Genomic DNA, 19,591 nt, shown 5'->3' with positions numbered 1-19,591 from the left:
AGCTACACTTAATGTACATAACCAGAGAAATTTTTGGTTTTTGCTACTGGTGAAATTTCTCTGGCTATGTACATTAAGTGTAGGTAACAACAAAGACTCAAATACATGGCCAGCAGAAAACAATTTGGTCTTTGAACACATACAGAATAGTTTCATTTATATATAGGAAAAACTTGTGAAATTTTAGGAATATTCATTAGGGATGCATAGCATATAGTAAAACTATAATAGGAATGAGAAAACACAAATTTCAGGATGGAGATGAAGGACAAGGAAGAGGGATGAGATGTGAAAGGCAGACACAAAATGCTTCAAATGCCTTGGCAGAATCAGATTTATTAAAGCTGATTGACTTTTCAAAATTGTTCTTTATATGATCTTCATGTATGTAAACACCCTTGTGCACATATGAAATATTTTATATTTTTTAAAATATGGTGAAATTGAATTTTGGGTAATTTCAGCATACTGTCAATTAAAGAGTAAATTCCCCAAATCTGTCAGGTCTTAGGTATATAAACTGGGAATGCCATAAGGGAAAAATTAAAGCTTTATGCTATAGTCATATTATTTGGGGAAACAAATGAAATAAAATGACTCAATTAAGCAGCCTACCCAAAATGCAACAAAAGATAGACAATTAACAGAAAATAAAATATAAACAACTTATAACAGAAATTGTATGAAAACATGCTAAACACGCTGAAGCATACTTAGCAAATATTTCCCTACAAATTTGTTTTATATCATATCTTTATTTGTAATATTAAAATAATAGGAATAATTTTGTCCTTACAAAAAAATAAATAGATCAATGTCTGAAGGACAGATAAAGTAGTATAATGTGAAAAAAAAAGTAAGGTGTAGCATTTTATATTCTTAAATTTATACAGAGCAATTTGAACTGTACACATAAGTCAATGTATACAGAGAAAAAGTCTGGTTTTGTACAGAGAAAATTATTAAAAGTGCTCATCTTTAGGAAATTAAATATGAAAGAAGAAATTTATTAATTTCTGAATTCATTAATCATTATAAAATATCCATGTAATGTTTTTATTTTTTCTTCCAAATTTTTATATTTTTCCATTTTTTATTGATTTTTTTAAAAAATATATGACAGCGGAATGCATTACAATTCTTATGACACATATATAGCATAATTTTTCATATCTCTGGTTGTATATAAAGTATGTTGACACCAATTCGTGTCTTCATGCATGTACTTTGGATAATGATGTCTATCACATTCCACCATACTTGTTAACCCCCAGTCCCCTCCCTTTCCTTCCCACCCCTCTGCCTTATCTAAGAGTTCATCTATTCCTCTCATGCTCCCCCACTCCCTACTCCACTATGAATCAGCCTCCTTATATCAGAGAAAACATTGGGCCATTTGTTTTTTGGGATTGGCTAACTTCACTTAGCATATCTTCTCCAATGCCATCCATTTACCTGCAAATGCCATAATTTTATTCTCTTTTATTGCTGAGTAAAATTCCATTGTGTATATATGCCACATTTTTTAATCCATTCATCAACTGAAGGACATCTAGTTTGGCTCCACAGTTTAGCTATTGCAAATCGCACTGCTATAAACATTGATGTGGCTGTGTCCCTGTAGTATGCTGATTTTAAGACTAAAAATGAAATGAACTAATATAATCTTTTAGAAAACCAGGAATAAATTTTCAAACTTAAGGGAAGTATTAGATTTACCTAGGCACTAAACACTAAGAAATTGGGACATTTGATATAATATGAACCATGGCCTAGCCTAGTAAAAATTTTAGGATAAAGGATAGCACATTACCTTTGTAGAAAGACCTTGGTTCAAATCCTAACTGTGCAACTTTTATATGGATAAATTTGCTCAGTGTTTTAATCTAAAATTTAATTTGCTGGCATATCATAAAGAACCTAGTAGAAAAAATATTGAATGATACATAAATAAAAGATGATTATTGTTGCATTATTACATAATGATGGGTTATCTGATGGGCATTTTTCAATGGATTGTAGAGAAATACTATTTGTCAATATCTTATTCATTAATTAAAAAGATTGATTATATATTATATAAATTGTGTGCAAGAAGCATGCTGCTCAAACTAAAGACATACATAACATACATTCTGTGCTCTCAAGTCTAAGTTTACAAAGTAATAGAATAGAAAAATAATTGCACCAGTAAATGAAAACATATAAAAAAGTAAAATAGTGTATAAGAAATAAATATCTATAGAATTTAGAACCATAAAAATATTATTTTTAGTAAACAGTAGAGGAAAAGAGAAATCAAAGGAAACATTTGAGTAGGTTCTCAAAGAACAGAAAACTCTCCTGATCTGAATATCTAAAATATCTGTGCTAATATTACTTAGGTATCTCAACTTTAACATATCCCAAACACCCCATCTTATTCTCATCTTCCACACATGCTCCTCTCTTATTAAGAGTTTTTTTTTCTGCCTTTTATTTCTTAGGAATGGCAATATTATTTACCCAAACTGCTCGTATCAAACTGTGAAGCAATTATTCTTTATTAGTTCAGCTTTTATCTAGTTACTTGAAAAAGTCTTGTTTTCCAGACCAGTGGCCTTCTTCCACTCTATTCTTTAATGCACTGTTTGAATAATCTTTTGAAGTCCAATCATGTTCTTTTCTTAAAACACTTTAATGCTGACCCCCACAAAACATCCCAAGTTTTTTGAAAGAACTCTAAAGCCATTAGAATGAGAGTTGTTCCAGATCTAGACCAAACAGACACAACTCCCCACATTTTACACCACTTCCTCCCACGGTAGAGTTACTCTCTTGTAATAGTCTCCTGAATAGGCTAAATTCTCTCTTGCCTTCAGACCCTTCCAAATTTACTCTCTCTTTAAATGATTTTCCAACTACAACTTACAGAAAGATTTATCTTCATAATACTCTAAACTTTCTTCTAGGTACAAATTATAACATTTTTCTTATTGAGGGCTAGGCTTACATTTTATTGATATCTATATACCCACATAAGGTAAAGTATCTGATACATTGAAGAACTGAACAAATGTTTATGGAAGAGAGGAAGGACAAAGGATGGAAGGAAGAAAGACAAGAGTTGAAACCAAGGCAGATAACCTTGGTTTTCAGAGTTTTGTACATATTAGAAGATAAGTGACTCCTTGAATATCACTGTGAGAAGTGGAACCACACATTCCCGAGGCTTAAGAATATCTGGCTCAGAAATTTTTATAGTGAAAGATGTTAAATAAGGACAAAAAACTAAATAAGGTCCAATTATAAGACACAAATATGATACAGCGTCACAGAAGTTAATAGAAAGGCATAAAGTTAGACATGATTAATAATTGCCAAATGTTGTGAAGAAGTCATGAAAAACAAGGTTATTGTTCAAGAAATTACAAGTCTAATAGAAATAGTCATTTTTATCCTATCCAATAACAAGATATGGCAGGGGAACATTAAAAAATGTTATTTATACTGTTATGCCATTATGTCACAAATGTCATTATTGGCAAATATGGCAAAGATATAGGAATACTATGTTCAACAGAGCAGGGAGTTCAAAGAAGATCATAGAGTGTGAGGAATATAATTTCACTAACCTACAATAATGAGAAATAAAGCCATAGTGGGATACAGCTATGGATACAGGTAACCATATAAGAGGGGGCACTTGGGCTAGGGATGTGGCTCAAAGATATTTAATATTTTTTCAAAACAATATTAACATTTAATGCTAGATATTTTTACCTTCGTAAAATATATTCTTATTTAAATTACTTCTTTTCTTTCCCCATCAACAATCAACAATTGGCTGCCTTTGATAGGAAGGAAGAGAACTGTAAATAGGTTCACAACTACACCTAATACTTTTTTTGAACTAATGTATTTGTTACCATATTAGTTATTAATTTATTAGCTTGAACCTATAACCTGTCATCAGAAATATAGAAAATAAGCAATCAAGTTCACTTTGTTTTGGATTTGTTTTTAAATTTCTCCTGGTGACCCTAATCAAGTGAAAAATTAAACAATCTCTTTTTGGAATATCAACAATAATGTACATAAATACAAACATATATTATACTAATAAGGACATCACTGTTACCACAAATTAAAGGAAAGAAACATGAAAAAACTAACCAGTAGCTAACTGCTAAGCTTTTACTTATATGCTGAAATTTGATTTCTAAACCCATTTTTCTGTTGCCTTCTTTTTAACTGCTTAAAAATGAAATTTACAGATACTTGGATTACCCCTGGGATGCTGAATACTCATACAATATGCCATGAACTGCTAGACATTTTATGTTTAAAATGAAAAATGTGGGTAACACTTTATTTTAATGGTATATTAATTAGTTCCAAATTACAATGAAAATCCTATAGCAGTGAATAAAATATGACATCTACATGAATTTGAAATAAATTTATTATGATCAGTATTATCACAATGAATACTAAATGAATTAATAATGATAAAAGACCAAAAGTATTACCAGAAATGTAATAAAACATCAAGAAAAAGTCAGAAGTTTCTAGTCACTTCATCATCAGCTAGAAATAAGTACTATAACACTGGATAACACTATATTCATGTGTATAATTAGTGATCAGAAATTAACTTAACAATAAATAAAAAATGAACCAAGAATGGTAGTTAAATGTCTTCCCAGTAATATTCAAAAAAGTGCTTTTGTATATTAAAAGACTGTTTAGTCTCTCCTATGTAAATTAGCTATCAATAGATTAAAACACAATATTCCTTTCTAATGTCAGAAACATGTAATTATTTTAGACAATAGAAGTAAAATTCTAATATTGGCTGCTTTATGCTGTCAGATATGCTGATGTGGAAAAATATTATTATTTTGCACATAATTTCACTATTCATTCTTAAGGATTTTCAGTTCCTTAAAGACAGAAACTGTATTGAATTTATAAACTTTGTTTTCTGATTAACACCATGTATCTAGTAAGAGGCAATTGATGTTGAGAGATAGGACTACACTTTATAATGAGAACCAGCTTTTAAATTTTTCATTAATAGCCCTCATCATTATTATTGTTTCACAGATGAATAAGGGGCTACAAATGGGCTACCATGGTCTATGGTAGTGGTCTATGCTACCATGTGTAAGGAGAGGGAAGGGTATCTTGGATGGGTTAAGGTGGAAATGCATATGTTGGGACGTCCTGGGGCGATGGCATGGTCTTCGTTTAGTAAGTAGAGTGGATCATGGAGAGGAGAGGAGGCCAGACTTTGTGGTGTCAAGGAAAGAGGAGGGCAACCAACACAGGAAATCAGAAGGCATCCAAGTCTGTTGGATGGTTCCTTATGAGAGGCAGAGCCAACATTGTGTGAGAAGGGTATCCATATAAGAGGGGGCACTTGGGCTAGGGATGTGGCTCAAGCGGTAGCGCGCTCGCCTGGCATGCGTGCGGCCTGGGTTCCATCCTCAGCACCACATACAAAAACAAAGATATTGTGTCCACCGAAAACTAAAAAATAAATATTGAAAAAAATTTCTCTCTCTCTCTAAAAAAAAAAAAAAAAAAAAAAGAGGGGGCAGTTGTAGTGATAGGAGTTTGATTACATAAAGAGGGATTGATCAGATAGGTAAATAAATTAAAGATAGTGGTAGCCAGGATTCTCAGTGTCAGAAAAGTAAAGTATTGCAAGGTTTCATAGCCCAAGTCAGTAGCACCAGCTACCAGGAGAAGTGGAGTCCTAGATAGGATTGCTTGGGTCCAGAAGTTCAAGACCAGCCTGCGCAACAAAGAGAAAGAAAGGAGGTAGAGAAGGGCAAAAAGGAAGAATAACAAGAATAAATCTGTGGTGTTGAAATCGAGTAGTCAATGTAAACTCGTGGATTTTAATATAAATGTTGATTAATGCCAAGGTCTCGGCTTGGCACCAGAATCACGAGCCACCACACACCTTTGTAGGTTCAAACAGCAATCCTTTATTCCCGCTCTCACACCGCCTCCACACAGGTCCAGGGGCAATTGCGTTCTTCTGTCTCCCGCACAATTCACCTACTCCACGAGGCTATCTCCAAATCCCATTTTAATCTCAGGAGAACTCAACGGGAACAAGCAGCAGGAACACCCTAATCCCAGCAATAATCTTCAATCTCTAACTTCCCTAAAATCCATTATCTTAAACTGGCAACGCCTTAAACTCAAGGAGCCGGTTACTTCCTCAAACCTGATCAGCTCTAAACCCGGATCCGCCTTGGTCCTTGAGCAAGGTCACCTTATTAAAGCATGCATGCAATGTCCCATCGAATGTCCTCTAAGCAGCATGGGGTACGCTTGGCAAGTCATTCCTACTTGGTAATGGCCCTCAGCAGATTAACATAAAAATAATAGAGATGTAAAATGCATTTGTGTGTATACATAAACATAGTCCCTAGCTCTGTCCACTAAGCAGGTGTTAGAGCAGCAATCCCCAATAGCAATGTACACTCACTGAAAGGAGCCAGACCTCCTTGGAGGAATGAATGGTTCCCGGACTGGGGCAGGAAAAGTGGGAGAAGAGCCTGGAACGTTTGTTTGTGTCAGAAAGCAATAACTTTGATCAGGACAGAGAAGAAAGCCTGAAGTGGCTCTCACTGGCTAAATCTGGAACAATGTTACCATTAGAGTAAATAAGGATAAAGCATTTTATTCCATTGACTAAAATGAGAGACTATTAATTTATACTGATATAAATTTAAAGTTGGGTAAGGATAGAAAATGGACATAGTTTCAAAGTGTCTACTTTTAAATAATACTAATTAATTACATAGAAAAATAAAAGAATATTTCAGTGGAGAAGCCTAGCATACACTACTTTAATTAAATGATCCAAATTAATACCATCAGTAATGGGACAAATCAGAATTACACAGTATCTGGAAAAATACAATGAGAAAATTACAGCATCAATTCTCTGATATTCCTGCCAAAAGTACATAACCTGAACCTAATCAAGAGGAAAAATCAGACAAACCTAACAGAGGAAAATTCTATAAAATATCTATAATCTTCAAAAGTATCAAGGTCATGAAAATCAAAGAAAGACTGAAAAAAATGTTCTACATTCAAGATAATTAAAGAGACCAGACAAACAGGATCATTTTTGCTATAAAGAGTATTACTGGGGCAAAACTTGAATGACTTCTGAAGATTACATGGTAGAAATATGCCTTTGTTAATTTCATGATTTCAATGTTTGAATTGTGGTTTTATAGAAAATATCCTTTCATGGAAATAAATTGTGGAGTAATGGGCAATCAGGTTGCAACTTACTTCCATATGATTCAGGAAAAATGTCTCTGTATGGTATTTTTAATGTTTCCTGTAAATTTGAGATGGTTTACATAATTTTAAATGTTTATGTGTGTAAACTAAACATTTTTACTTCTAAGTTGTTATCTCTAAAAGTTTCATTTAATTTTTTATACTCCATTTATTCCTCACTATATTCATATTTTCCTTTTAAGTCATTCATCATATTTTGAATATCTCCTTAGAAAATCCTTGTCTGATACTCTGACCAGCTTTGTATTTCTGGGTTTCAATGAACTGACATTTTTTTCTTCTGGTTATGAGTCACAGTTTGCTATACTTTTTTACTACTACTAATTTATGAATAGATGCTAGACACTACAAATGTTATGCTTATAGAGTTTGGATTTTATTCAGAAATTACCTCCAGGCAAAAAACTGGAACAATTGGCTAACCTGTTTTCATTGTTCAAGATCATATCATACATTCTGTTGTATCAATGCTTAAAAATAATTTTTCATGTATTTTATTTAACCTTCTAGTTTTTCATGACTAGGAGGCAAGTTTTATAACCAGTTATATCTTATGACCATTTTAAAATTAATTTTTATTTGTTTTAATTAGTTATACATGACAGTAGAATGCTTTTTGGCACATCATATATAAGTGGAGTATAACTCCTCATTCTTCTGGTTGTACATTATGTTGAGTTACACAGGTCATGTAATCATATGTGCACACAGGGTAATAATGTCTGATTCATTCTATTATCATTCTTACCCCCATACCCTCTCTCCTCCCTCAATCCCCTCTAATATAAAGTACTTCTATTCTTCTCTGCCCTCCCCCCTACCTCTTATTGTGAATTAGCATTTGCATATCAGAGAAAACATTCCACCTTTGATTCTTTGGGATTGGCTTATTTCACTAAACAGGATATTCTCCAGTTTCATCCATTTACTGGAAAATGCCATAATTCCATTATTCTTTAAGGCTGAGTAATATTCCATTGTGTATATATACCTTGATTTCATTATCCATTCATCTTTTGAAGGGCACCTAGGTTGGTTCCATAGTATAGATATTCTGAATGGAGCTGCTATAAACATTGATGTGGCTGCATCACTGTAGTATGCTGCTTTTAAAAGTCCTTTAGGTATAAACTGAGGAGTGAGATACTTGAGTAGTATGGTGGTTCCATTCCTAGTTTTCTGGGGAATCTCCATATCACATTCCATAGGAGTTACGCCAATTTGCAGTCCCACCAGCAATGTATGAATGTACCTTTTCCCCCACATTCTTACCAACAGTTATTGTTGTTTGTATTCTTAATGATTGTCATTCTGACTGGAGTGTAGTTTTGATTTTCATTTCTCTAACTGCTAGAGATGTTGAATATTTTTTCATATATTTGTTTATTAATTGTATTTCTTTGTCCCTGAACTGTCTGTTCAGTTCCTTAGCACATTTATTGATTGGGTTATTTTGGTTTTTGGTGTTAAGTGTTTTTGAGTTCTTTATATATCCTGGAGATTACTGATCTATCGGAGGTACATCTGGTAAAGATTTTCTCATTCTGTAGGCTCTCTCTTCACATTATTGTTTTCTGTGAAGAAGCTTTTTAGTTTGATACCATCTCCTTTACTGATTCTTGATTTTACTTCTTGCACTTTAGAAGTCTTGTTAAGAAAGTCATTTTCTAAGCTGACATGGTGGAGATTGGGCCTACTTTTTCTTCTGTTAGGCACAAGGTCTCTGTTCTAATGCCTAAGTCCTTGATTCACTTTGAGTTAATTTTTGTGCAGGGTGAGAGATACAGGTGAAATTTCATTTTGCTACATATGGATTTCCAGTTTTCCCAGTACCATTTGTTGAAAAGGCTATCTTTTTCTCCAATGTATGTTTTTGGCATATGGTTATTTACTTTGTTATGTTTTAAAAACAAAAGTTTACTCCTGAACAAGTTTTTTTTCCTATTTACCTATGATTTATTTCACAAATCATATATAATTGCCCAATGTTCAATATAAAAATTTAAACAAGGAAAAATACACAGAAAACATATTAAGATTCTATTTTCAATCTACCCATCTTTCAATATTCAAAATCAAACCACTATTGACAGCTTTCTATGTTTTACTCCAGAACCATAGTTTTAGTTCTACAATTTTATATAAAAGAGCACACAAAGTATATTACTTATTTCTATTATATTTTTTTGCCTTAATTTATTTCAAGGACTTTTTCATGTTATTATATATAAAACTTTTACTCATTTAAACTATGATTTATATCCTACCATGTGCATATGCCTGAATTTCGCCACATTATTTCAAATGTAAGATACAAGGTATTTATAGTTTAAATGATATATAAATATATAAATATATATATACATATATATTTATAAAATGTTTTAATGAGTACTTTTGTGCATATAACCCTGTACACAAAATAATCCTGAACACAAATTGTGTAAATATGAGAGTACTTCTATAGGGTCAATAGAAGAACTGACATTCCTGGGACAAATGACATGTATTTTTAAAGCTATTAAAATAATACTGTTGTGTTTCAAACTGTAAATATCAATTTCTAATATGTAAAAAGATGATTCTGTGTTCCCTTGTACTCTGTAAGCTTGTTAAATTCATTTATTATTCTAATTTGTTTTGCATGTGTTTTAGGGTTTTTTATGGACACAATCATCCTGCCAGTAAATAAATACAATTTTATTTCTTTGCCATTTTATGCCTTTTATTTAACCATCTTGGAACATTTAGAACTAGTAAGGAAAGAAAAGACTATTCAATAAACAGTATTTACACAGAAAAAGGTATCTGTACCTCATGGTATAAGCAGATGAACAAAATTGCATAATGAGTAAAGGAAAATGTTATAAAACTTTAACATATTATAGTTAAATATAGATAAGCATCATATAATCTTAAACTGGTAAAGTAATCTAAGAACAACTAAAATCCCTAAAGCCAGAGAAACACATTTACTAATTTGAATATATAACAATTAAAAGAGAGATAAAAACTGACAGTATAGTACACTGCTACATAGTTACGGTTTGAATATGAGGTGTCCTTAGAACACTCATGTGAGACAATGAAGAAATGTTTAGAGGTAAAACAATTAGATTATGAGATTATAACTTAATCTATGGATTAATCCATTCGAAAGGACTACTATACTAGGTGTTAAATATAGGCATCTAGGTGTGGCTGGAGGAAGTAGATTGCTAAGGGTGTGACTTTGGGAGTTTATATTTTGTTCCTAGGACTTCAATTGCTCTGCTTCCTGGTTGTCAGGAACTGAGCAGCTTTCTTCTGCCAGGAACTTCTGCCACGATGTTCTGCCTTACTCAGGCCAGGAACGTTATAACTGGCATACCATGGACTAAGCCTTTGAAACCATGAGCCAAAATAAACTGTTCCTCCTCTAAGTTGTTCTAGGGTATTTTGATCACAGTGAAAAGCTATTAGAAAACTAAAACTTTATGATGCTGGCTTTGGGATACAATGATAGAGGAGAAGATGTGGCAGTTCTAAAGGTCAGTGAAACAGCTCCCAATGTAGGCTGAAAGAATATTGAGGAAACTAATAGATGCTGGAAAAAAAGAACCCATAGCATGTACTAGCAGGAAAATTCCCAAGACTATTGCCTGAAATCATATGGAAAACTGAATAAGCTGTTGAATTTGCCCAAGATGTCCAGAAAGAATACAATTAGGGATCCCATTAATTGCACAAAATAATGCTCTTTAAACCATAAATATTGCTAATATGATTTCTTATTGCTGTTTCTATTACTTATTTTTCTTTTTTTCTCCTATTGTGAGACCTTTGTTCCGATTTAATTTTTAATTGATTACGAAATACTGTATTTTCTTGAATACATGCCCTCAGATAAGGACAAAGGGAAGGCACTTAAGTCTTTACATGTCTCAAAATGCCTTTCATATCCTCCCCAAAACATGGATCTTTGCTAGGATTCTTGGCTAATTCCCCTGAATCATGAGTAATTACTGTTTTTCAGTCTTCTAGGTTTCAGTGTTGAGCAGATAAAGAATCCAATGCATCTGCTTCTTTAGAAAATAATTTTTTCTCTTCTGTCTAGAGTAGAAGCATGTGATTTCTTTCTTCTATATCTTGGAATTATATCAAATAATATCTAAAGATTATATCATTTCAAGAAATTCTAAGACTCAGAGAGTCCTTTATTTTCAAATCTACACTCTTTATTCAGTTTAGAAATGTTTTCTTATAGTATTTCCACATAATCTCTTGAGTCATATTGTACAGAATAGGTTTCGGAGTGAAATTTCCTGGCTTTAATACTTCATAGTTGTGTGACCTTGCACAAATTACTCAATCTAACTGAATCTCATTTTCATTGTTTCACATTATTAAGGAATATATATATAATTCATAAGGATGTTGAAGAAATAAATGTAAGAAAAGCCCATACACTGTTTCTTTATTACAGTCTCTCTTTTTATGCAGAGTAGGGCCTCATATGAATTCTTGTTAGAAATATAGACTCTCTGCCACCAAGACACACTGAACCAGAATTTTCATTTTCAACAAGTTCCCAAGGTTAAAATTTATGAAGAACTATCCAAGTCAATAACAAACGGAAAATGACATTACTTTATGAAGGAAATTTACTATTTACTTTCCAGTCATACTAATATTTTATTATTTTTTGCCCTAAACTATCAATACTCTGATTTTTAAAAAAACTACACAAAATTTAGAATTTTGTTTCCCTTATCATCTTTACAATTCTTTTAAACTAAAAGTATTATTATTTTTAATAATTATAAATGAAATGCTAGGAATGCCAGTTTATTTTCATCAAGATTTTTGCATAGCATTAGTCATTTCTCCAGGCAATCTCAAAGTTTAGGAAGAGATGCCCATTTTTAAAATCCAGATAGGGGCAAATGTGGACACTGAAATCTGTGAAGAGTAATTAGTTCCTTTGCTCTTGTCTAGCACTTAATCAGGCTTTCCTTGAATACTGTTCTAGAGATCTAAATACTCAGATTAATACATTCACTCATATCATTGTGAAAATCAAAAGAAATAGATGAGAAAGTTATTAGTGCAATGTCTCATGTATAATCAGTGCTCAAACAATGTTAGTTGTTTCCATTTCTATTTGCCTTACTATAGCACAATTATTTTTTTAAATGTCCCAATTCCATGCTAGGATATGATCATCATAGGGATAGAATTTATTTATGAATATATTTATGTCATAAATAAATACAGGGCCTGCCATATACATTCTAGATGGATGCTAAATAAAGAGATAATTTCTGAATGTAAATAGATTATTTCTAGTTAGCTATTGAGAATATTTACTTAAACAAAAAGCAATTGAAAGATTCATTAATGTAATTTTTCAATTACATTAATTGAAAATGGTAACTCAAAAAATGGTAAGCAAAAAATGGTAAGCAAAAAAGAGTCATTATCTCTGCTTCTACTTTAAGAGTATAGATATATGTTATTTCACAAAAACATAAAAATTGAATTGTTGTAAGAGGTACACAGTGAAATAGTGTGGTAGATAAAAATTAAAATCAGAACAACTCAGCAAATTTCTAACTTATTGACATATTTTCCACTGGTCTGCCACGTCACTGCATTCTATCACAGTCCAATTTACTTTTTTTTTTTTTTTTGGTAATATCTCTTAAGTTGGAAAAACTCCTGGGTCAATGCTTCTGGGCCACTGTTAAAATAAACCTGTTTCTGATTGTGAAGTTTGGCTGTAAGGAGATGGAAAAAGTGCTAGTGTCTTTCTTTGCCCTCTTCTATTAATTAATTCGTTGGCACTAATTATCTTGCCAGAATGGTTCGGATACTTTGATTTTCAGAAGGAAATGAGTCCTAGAACAATTGAGTTCCATGATGTTTGGGACATGACAGAGGCTCAGATCCCTAGACAGAATGAGGACTCATTGAGATCAGTGAGCTAGGGAGCCTGGGTGACTGCATCAAGGCCATTAAACCTTCAACAGGGAGAAGGCAGATTTCTTCAAACTGCGTTGTGATGATGTCTAATGGTGGTGGTGGGGATGGGGGGAGGTGCTTTACAATTTTATCTACGCTGGAACTTTCCTTATATCAACCTGAATATTCATGGCCTCCCTCTATTTATAATCTCCTTGTATAGTTAATATTACGTTAAACTTCTGGTTCTGTTTGCACTCATTGAAAGGGGGAACTGAGTACTGAATGAGGGAATTTGTCAATGGTAAAGTTCCACTGAAAAACTAATGGCTAAAAACAGCCAGCCCTTTATGGGATTCCTTTCTTCACGACTTACCGGTTCCTAAAGTAGTACTGATTTCCTACAAACGACGACCGAGCCTGCAGCCGGGCTAACGTGGCCATGGCCCCTGGGCCAGGGGTTTGCAACTGGCGTTACTGTCGGTTTCCCGGGCAACCGGGCGATACCACAGGCCAGTCCCGGGGGTTCCACTTTCCCTATCTTCTCTTTTATGTCACCCTGTTTCGGATTTAAGGGCAATACTTATAGAGAATTTTTAATTTTCGGTGTAGTAACAAAGCTTATTTTAACTGTCTCTATCTCGTTTAGGAATAAAAAGAGGCGACTGTAGAAAAGGAAAGCAGTGGGGAGGAGAATTATGGTTGCTCCGAACATCCGGTTTCCGCCTCCAGCCAGCTTCCGGAAGCTCTTCTCAAAATGCTGAACTGCTCTTTGGAAGTCTCCGGGGCTGTAGTAGTTGGAGTCTGTTCTCGGGCCTGAGCCACGAGGCCAGGCTCCTGGGTGTCGTTAATGTTCGGGGCCGCCGGGCGCCAACCGATCGGAGCTCCAGCCGCCGGGAACAGCTGGTGAGGCTGGCGGCCCCGGGAATGGGAGATCAGGAAATGTCTTGGCCAGAGGCCGCCGGACCTGGAATCCAAGGGGGAGGGAGTTGTGATGGATGATCTGAAGACTTCTAGGCCTTGCTGTCACTCGTGCTTGTGATGGACGCAGTTTGAGGGAGGCATTTTGATGTGTGCTAAAGATTTGTGCAGGAACACGGTAAATGCTTGCTGATGGCTTGTCTAACACTTAGGGTATTTGGGACCGAGTTGGTCAAGCTTTCCGTAATTGATCTCTCCTTGATTACTGGTAAGACCTATGGACAGGAATGCTTTATTCCCAATTCCCCTGCTAACATTGCCAGATCATAACAAGTTTCTTGTAAGACCAAATGCCAGAAATCTATAGAGTTCTGGAAGTTTAGTAGTGAAGGAGATATCACTTTAATCTCCCCCTCCCACTCTTTATGAGGGGAGTAGCCTACCCATTTTCCACTACTTTGAATATACCGTTCTAGTTCAAAGGAGATGTGTATGGGTGTTGTTTGGGAACACCAATAAATTCCAGGGTTAAGGCTGGGGTTTGGTAGGTCTATAGTATTATTTCACTAGTGGCACTTTCAGATAAAATATTGCTTTAAATTTTCAAAGTGCTTTCACAAATTACACTTTATTCTATGACAGCCTATGATACCAGAATATCACAGGCACAGAACATTTACTTAAGTGACTTGTCCAAAGTTGCCCTGCACATTTTAGAGCTAGAGAGACAAGATGTCTTTAGAATTTCTTGTTGAAAACTATGATTCAGTCCTGTTTTTCTTCCAAATATTTTTTTCCTGCAAGTATACACAAGAAAATCAGCGAAACAGACAAGCAGACTTCTTACAATCCTCAAACATAAAATTTTTTTACCAAACCAGTGTAAGAAATGTGACATTAAAATACATATCCATTCATAAATGCCACAGAGGATAGAAAGACTCTGATGAATTCTAAGTCCATTAGGGATTCTTGCAAGTTTATGATCTCAAAATTTCTTACAACTGAAAAGTTAAAAAAAATTCTTACCCAAAGTATTTTGAGTTGGATCAGATCATTTTATAGTTCATTTTATAATGAATATAGATTTGAATGAGCTATTTTAAAATTCTCAAATTTACCCTGAGAATAGTAAGGGTCACTTTCAAAATGAGCTATTTTTAAATTAGTGTAATTAGCATAAAATAAAAGCATAGTTTTAAAATACTTAATTTTATTTTGGCAGTAGTACATAGTTGTGTAACTGCTATACAAAACAAGATAAAGGACATTTCCACCACTCCGTAGTTTGTTCTGCTTGTGTATTTCTTAATATTTTACCATTTATTTTTGTTAAGGAGGGAGATGAATGTGCTATATAGATTGATCTGCTTTTACTAAGGTGATATTGATTTGTAGGGTAAGTACTGTTTAATTAAAAATTAATATGATCCTCTCAACTCCTTGTTGTACTTTGCAACTCCTGTCCAAATCATGGGTTGATACCTCTGTATAATATCGAGAAATGTCCTTCAATTCTCTCTCTCTCTGTCTCTTTTAAAAATATTTTTAGTTATAGATGGACACAATAACTTTATTTTGGTTTGTTTTTGTGGTGTTGAGGATAGAACCCAGTGCCTCATGCTTGAGAGGCAAGTGCTCTACCCCTGAGCCACAACCCCAGCCCTCCTTCAGTTCTCTTTTGATAAACCTATCCAACTTTTCTTGTTGGCATGCAACTCATCCTTTCGATTGGAACCAGAATAGAACATAGTGCCTAGTGTTTCTGAATGAAACTACCTGATTTGACAGAATTAATGTGTTACAGAAAACTAGAACTTTTATTTTCTAGTTTATGTGCACAACTGTTTAATCATTCAGTATTTCTTAATGGATTCTTTCATTAAAACAGTCGTTATATACCATACATGTTTGTTTTATCTCAGTAATGAAATCATAGTGCTGCTGAGGTTGCTACTATCATCTCTTGTAACTCTTTTGAGGTAGGTACATCATTCTTTGCATTTTAGATAAGGTGACACAGGAGGGAAAACAGTTTAAATAATTTACCCTAAGTGTCTCATTTGTAGTATGATTCATGTGTAGCTAAAGAAAATACCTAACCACCCAGGTGTATACTGCCTGAGTATCTGAATAACATACAGTATCTCTCAGATTTGTTAAGCAACCTGGAGTCCCTGAGGAGTAACTGAGGTACCTGAGGTAGTTAACTTCTCTTAACTTTTCTTTCTTTTTTTTTTAACATTTTCTCCAATGTGGAGATTAGTTTCTTAATTTTTAGGCATTTAGTGCTTAAAGTAGATGATTTCTTTATTGAACTATGATATTCTCTTTATTTAAATTTGTTATATGGGTTTCCTTTTTTTATTTCTTTCTAATTTTAAGCCTTTAAAATAAACTGTATGGATTCTGGACCTTTGTTTCTGTAATTTTGTTCCTATTTGGTATTTTGATTTTCTTTAGGTCTGGAAAAGTACATAGTAAAACTTGCATTTTGGTTAGCTGTTTCTTTGATTTGTTTGTTTTTTGTTTTTTGGTTTTTTTTACTCTCAGGTTTACTTAGGATTCTCTTTCAGTTAAGGATCAAAGCAATAGCTGGTATGATTTTGGGCAAGCAATTTATTTTTTTATAGCTTCCTAGCATCCTTGTTTCTGTCCAGCTAAAAATGAAGAAACAAACAACAACAACAACAACAAAAAAAAACCCCAAAAGAATGCTCATTTAAATAATAAATGGTCTTGCCATATTAAATCACTAATTTGAAAAGTAGAATTAGACTTTTTTTTTAATTAATCATGATTTTTGTTTACAATAAGTTGCTAGAGTAAGAGGAAAAGAAAACTTTCTAGATGTTCACCTTGTTCCCCTTGGTAGCAGCTGCTAGCAGTACCTCTGATTGAATATAAGTCAATGGAGCTTTGCCCCCATTATGGGAAATGAATTTTTCAGTTTGGTGGTGAACTTTGTGACTCTTAACCAGGGAGCATTATTTTCTTTAATCCTTTCTTTTTCATTTATATCTGTATATCAGGTCAGATATACTCCATTTTTTTTTTAAGTTAGGAATTTAGGGCCTCTTTTTAACATGATAGAGTCCTGAAAGAGTCCACAAACTTTCTAAGACTATACCACAATTTTGTATACCTGTTGTCCTACAGTGCCCCAACATTTGTAATGTTTCATAACCTCAGAAACATTGAGGGACTTAGCTTTTCCTATGTTAGCCTCAGGATTCATGGTAAGATTGTACCTTAAAAGCAGAATGACTTGCTTTTTCAGTGACCTGTTTCTCTTATTTGAGGGTGGAGTTTGTTGAAAGGTAAAATAACTTCTTTCAACATAAAGTACTTCCTCTCATCCTCAAGAGTGCCTTCAGGGTAGAAATTGTGCTGGTTTTCATGATGAAAATATAGAAATCAGAAGGTAATTGTTTAAGGTGTTGTTGCTAATGAATATAACAGAATTTAATTTCCAAATTCATAGTTTGGATTCTAAAACTCATGTTCTATTGTTACTTCTCAGCCTTTTTTTTCTGTAGAGAATTCTTTTCATATATATTGCCTAGTGTTAACATAAACTTGAAACTGATCATTTATATGTTTCAGAAAAAGATAGTTTTTTCCCCCACCCCAATGCACTTCCTTCTAAAAGAGAGAAAAAGGTTACTTGTGATTCATACTTTGCATGGATAGTTCAAGGAACTTCTATACTAACTTAAGTATTAACATTTAATGTTAGGTTTATTCTTGATTTCCTCAAATAATAATGTCCCCAACATATGAAAGGAGAAAATCGAAGACATAGTCCTTAATAAATTACTAACTTGAGATAAAGACTTATTTTGATAAATGATAGTACCATTAAGGAAGGAAATTATAATGAGCAGCAGAAATCTTAAACTTAAGATAATTCTTAAGGATCAAGCTGTGTTAGACATAAAATTTGGCCGTTCGTATAGCCTCTTTCATATTTACTGTTTGTATGTTTAGTCACTCATTGTCGTGATCCACACTATTGTGTGTTGATTTTCGTCTGTACTATTTGGCTCTTTGCTGTGGACTTTTAGGACCAACTAATCCTTTTCTATCCAACCTCTCTTATCTTAATAAAACCTAAGATGATATTGAAGTATGTAATTCTATGACTGTTTTAAATTTGTGAGTACTCACAGATACATTTATCAGCATAGTTGTTGACTGAATACAGGGTTACTTTTGTACACACAGAGTTTGTATATCATAGAGATACAAAAATGGTTATTTCTTCACTTAAATTATTGATACCCAATTGAAGTGCTTAGCACTTAACTTATATTTAGTTCTCCACAAATAAAACAACTCAGTTTTGTAGAAGAAGTGCTTAGCACTTGACTTATATTTAGCTCTCCACTAATAAAATTATTTAACTTTGTAAAAGAAATAATACATGTTTTAGAGAGGCAGAGATTTTTACCATGTACTAAGTGATGAGTATTTGATTTTTTTTCCCTTAACTAGGTATTTAATAGTTCTAATGGTTACTTTTTAGTTATATCTCGAAGTTTTTTGTTGTTGTTTTTATGTTGTTTTTATTTAGCAGAAACACAAACATATCTTTTTATTATATAGTTGCTTGTATCAGCATCTAGGCAAGAAAATAATTATTAATTTTTCTATACATACTGTATTTTTTTTCTTAGGAATGAGTGGGGCTTCACAAACAATAATTAGTAATAAAATAGTTAATTTCAGTTATTGGGAGTTTCCGTTTTCTGGGTGTTCTTTTCTCCTGCTGTCCCCACCTACATATATTTTAACAGCAATTTTAGAGCTATTGGGCCATCTATCAACTTCTAATCTTTTGGAGAGGTATAAGCAGTATGTTAAAACTAAATAGCTTCCTGATTTTTCTTTCTTAAGCCAGAAACATTTGAAGGAAACCCCTAAGCTAAATATGATGAGGACAAAGTATTTGAGTACAGTAATCTTCTGATGTGTCAGTACAACTGCAAATAAATAAAACAACTATTTTTCACTTGATTATCTTATTTTGCTTTTATTTCTATTGACCAGTTGATGCCCATTTTATCTGTGAAATGTTAGTGAAGCAGCTTAAGCTTAACATTAAGTGTCTAATATTATTGGCTCATTAATAGGGATTTTGATTGGGATTAACTTATAGAAGAGTCTAGGTACATAAAGAAAAAAGTGCTTTGAACTCTTGAGTTGCGCTTACAATAAATGTATTTTTTTCTGTGTTTTCATAGAATTTTTGAAGAAACTTAAAAGTAATTTTCAGTTGATTTGTATTTGAATGATATATGGAATAATTTCGATTCTTCTAGTTAAAAATTTTTTTAATATATTTTATTTCATTTTGAGAAACAAAATTGAATAAGGCTGACACAATTTTAATGAGATTAAGAAT

At 33.2% G+C, this 19,591-nt stretch overlaps 2 protein-coding genes across 6 annotated transcripts in view; one reads left to right on the top strand and one right to left on the bottom strand.

Moving 5' to 3' along the window:
- Spata17 (spermatogenesis associated 17) overlaps positions 1-13,747 on the bottom strand; it is a 199,713-nt gene extending 185,966 nt beyond the window's left edge. Inside the window, exon 1 of the mRNA XM_005334959.3 lies at positions 13,640-13,747. Within this exon, the coding sequence (XP_005335016.2) occupies positions 13,640-13,707 (68 nt within the window). The 5' untranslated portion in view covers positions 13,708-13,747. The remainder of the gene's footprint in view (positions 1-13,639) is intronic.
- A 237-nt stretch (positions 13,748-13,984) lies between these two features.
- The window catches only part of Gpatch2 (G-patch domain containing 2), a 173,552-nt gene continuing 167,945 nt past the window's right edge, over positions 13,985-19,591 (top strand). For 4 of the 5 annotated variants that reach the window (XR_005731015.2, XM_005334960.5, XM_078022833.1 and 1 more), the window contains exon 1: positions 13,985-14,169. Coding sequence is in view for 3 of the 5 variants with exons in the window: in XM_005334960.5 (XP_005335017.1) it covers positions 14,114-14,169 (56 nt within the window). In the remaining 2 variants the exon portion in view is untranslated. Of the gene's footprint in view, positions 14,170-14,205; positions 14,363-19,591 lie in introns of those variants that run through there. The other variant, XM_040278721.2, reaches the window with a different exon arrangement.

The sequence above is a fragment of the Ictidomys tridecemlineatus genome, chromosome 10 (assembly GCF_052094955.1).
Source record: "Ictidomys tridecemlineatus isolate mIctTri1 chromosome 10, mIctTri1.hap1, whole genome shotgun sequence".
NCBI lineage: Eukaryota > Metazoa > Chordata > Mammalia > Rodentia > Sciuridae > Ictidomys > Ictidomys tridecemlineatus.
This window is presented reverse-complemented; position numbering and strand designations above follow the sequence as displayed.